Consider the following 2464-nt stretch of genomic DNA (forward strand, 5'->3'; position numbering starts at 1 on the left):
CTGGTTGACACGGTCCTCTCAACATCAGAGCTTTTTCTAAATTACGCTCTAAATCAGTAAATGGGCCATATATAATGACACTTAAAGTATAATGTTCTTGCCTCAAATTATCTTAAAATGCAGTTTTCTAGAATAACAACAACAGAAAAGAAAACTTTTAACTTAATACTCTGTGAGCGCTAACCTGGAAGCTGCTGCTGCCGCAGTGCATGCTTGGGACAGCTGTCAATCTGGAGGAAGCACAAGTCTGCTCTGATGCATGCTGGGTAAACAGGGAGGGGCCAGAACAGCATCCGGGGACTGTTTCCGTCCTCTGTCTGCTGTTCTTGTGAACTGGAACTGTGCTGAGGCTCATGACGTTTCACAACGACACAAAAACGCACAAATACACTTATTGAGAAGAGGTGAGAAACAAGGACCAGGAAAACTATTGTTTTTTTTTTTTGTTTGTGGCTCATCTGTTGATCATCTTAGAGATTCGATCATGTTTCAAACTGAAATCCATGAACCAGAGGATAAATCTTGTCTTTTGTTATTGCTGTTTGTTTTTTGGGTGAGAGCCAAGCTTTTCCAACCCGGGATTGTTTGACATGACTCAGTACCTGCAGGGAGGCTTTTTCAACACAAACAAATCTTCATTCTTGTAACTGTAACATGATTATAAGAAATCCCCCACATTTTCATTTTCATGAGCCAAAGATTTAGGGATTATCAGCAGTCCTCTGACCCCACAGGAGCCCGCCGGTTGGTCAGTCTGCCTCTCTGCCTCGGACAGTGGAGGCAGACCTGTTTTAAGCCGTCTGTAGGGCTGTGCTTCCAGCGGGATAAAGACATTCTTGTTATGTTTTTCTCTGTCCTGCTCCTCAGGTCATCAGCTACACCAAAGGCTCTATCAATGAGGGCAGTGACCAGTTCAGGGGCCGCGTTGGCTTTGTGAAGGACATGCCCTCAAGTGATGTGTCGCTGTTCATCAACAACACCCGGGAGTCTGACTCCGGGCGCTTTGTGTGTCAGGTCATCAGTCCCGGTGGTTCTGCTAAGCCTGCTGAGATCTTGCTGGATGTGAAAGGTGAGGAGAACCTCTCAGTAGGAAAGTCTAAATGGAGACATCTATGGAGATGGCTACATAGCCAAACGTCTGAAATGTTCTGTTTCTCCTCAGTCCCCCCCGCTGTTCCCACTTGCTCCCTCTCTGGGAAGCCTGTGCTGAAAGGAAATGTGACTCTGACCTGCAAGTCGAGTGCTGGGAAGCCAGTCCCACTGTACAAGTGGAGGAGAACCAGTCCAACCTCTGAAGTCTTCTTTGCACCGATGCTCAGTGAGTAGAGCCGAATCAAACCTTAAAACAGATGCCTTTGATCTAACTCTGCAGGAAGAGTGAATTTAAAAAAAAAACATCTCCACAATACTACTAAAACGCGAGCCTGTGATGAAACCATGACATCATTTCAGACATATCGCCAGGTTCTATCTAGTTTAACTTCTGGATCCTTTATCTGAAGCCGAGGTGCAGAGAGAACCAAAACATCTCGCCGCACAAAGAGTGCATTCCAGAGAAGTGAACAAAAATGCACTGTGCACACATCTGTCCACTACTGGCCAGGAGGAGCTTATTCTGCTCATCAATGATTTGACCTTAATCTGCTGGTTTTCCTTATGATAAAAACTGAACATTTTGAACCAAACTGTCTGAATGATTAGATTGAAATGACTCCTTGTGAAGCCTTTGGGTGACTTGTTGACACTAGCAGAAGCTTCCTCGTCTTCTCCCGCCTCATCTGGGACTGACCAGACTTCCCTCTCTGCAGAAAAGCTTGAGGCGCTTCAGGCCAGCAGGGAGACATAGTCCCTCCATGGTGTCCTGGGTCGTCCCCTGGGCCGTGTCCCTGTGGGACGTGCCTGGAACACTTCAGAGGGACGTCTCATTCATCAGGGCCAAGTGCTGCCTTAAGCGTGAAACCCTCTGCCTCATTAAAAGCAGCGACAGGTTCCAATCAAAGCCTCTGACTGTGGGGCAGTGCACACTGCAAAAACATTAAATCCCAATAAGTGATTTTTGTTTATGGTCCTTTCACACCTTGCTGATTTATCCAGCATCCGCCTGACGTCCCAGAATCTCCTAAACTCTGGCATACGCTCAACTCTATGGATTCTTTCTATTCTGGGCGTAAACATAGAGTATTCATAACGAGTCCAGAACTTCTGTCCAACGACAGCCTAACTTCTGCATAACGCACGGCAGCGTAATGCCCAGGAAATGATGCACAAGCCACAAGTGTCCTGAGGGGAGCAGCGAACCGCCTGCAGAAGATTTCAAAAGATTTCTTTGATCCCAGTATTAACCTAGCTGCTGTTTACCGCCGCCCAAAAAAAACAAAAAGAATAAAAAGAAAGAAAGCAGGTTTTTGTTGGCAGCAGATTGAGCGTCATGTCTGCTGGGAAGTTTGTTGGTGGTGGGCGTGAA

At 46.4% G+C, this 2464-nt stretch overlaps 1 protein-coding gene across 1 annotated transcript in view; it reads left to right on the forward strand.

The window, feature by feature from the left end:
* Window positions 1-2464, forward strand: part of LOC107089874 (endothelial cell-selective adhesion molecule-like) — a 70796-nt gene that overhangs the window by 62883 nt on the left and 5449 nt on the right. Inside the window, exons 3-4 of the mRNA XM_015382895.1 lie at window positions 868-1069; window positions 1163-1318. Of these exons, the coding sequence (XP_015238381.1) occupies window positions 868-1069; window positions 1163-1318 (358 nt within the window). The remainder of the gene's footprint in view (window positions 1-867; window positions 1070-1162; window positions 1319-2464) is intronic.

This window comes from Cyprinodon variegatus, unplaced genomic scaffold (assembly GCF_000732505.1).
Source record: "Cyprinodon variegatus isolate N-32 unplaced genomic scaffold, C_variegatus-1.0 Scaffold269, whole genome shotgun sequence".
NCBI lineage: Eukaryota > Metazoa > Chordata > Actinopteri > Cyprinodontiformes > Cyprinodontidae > Cyprinodon > Cyprinodon variegatus.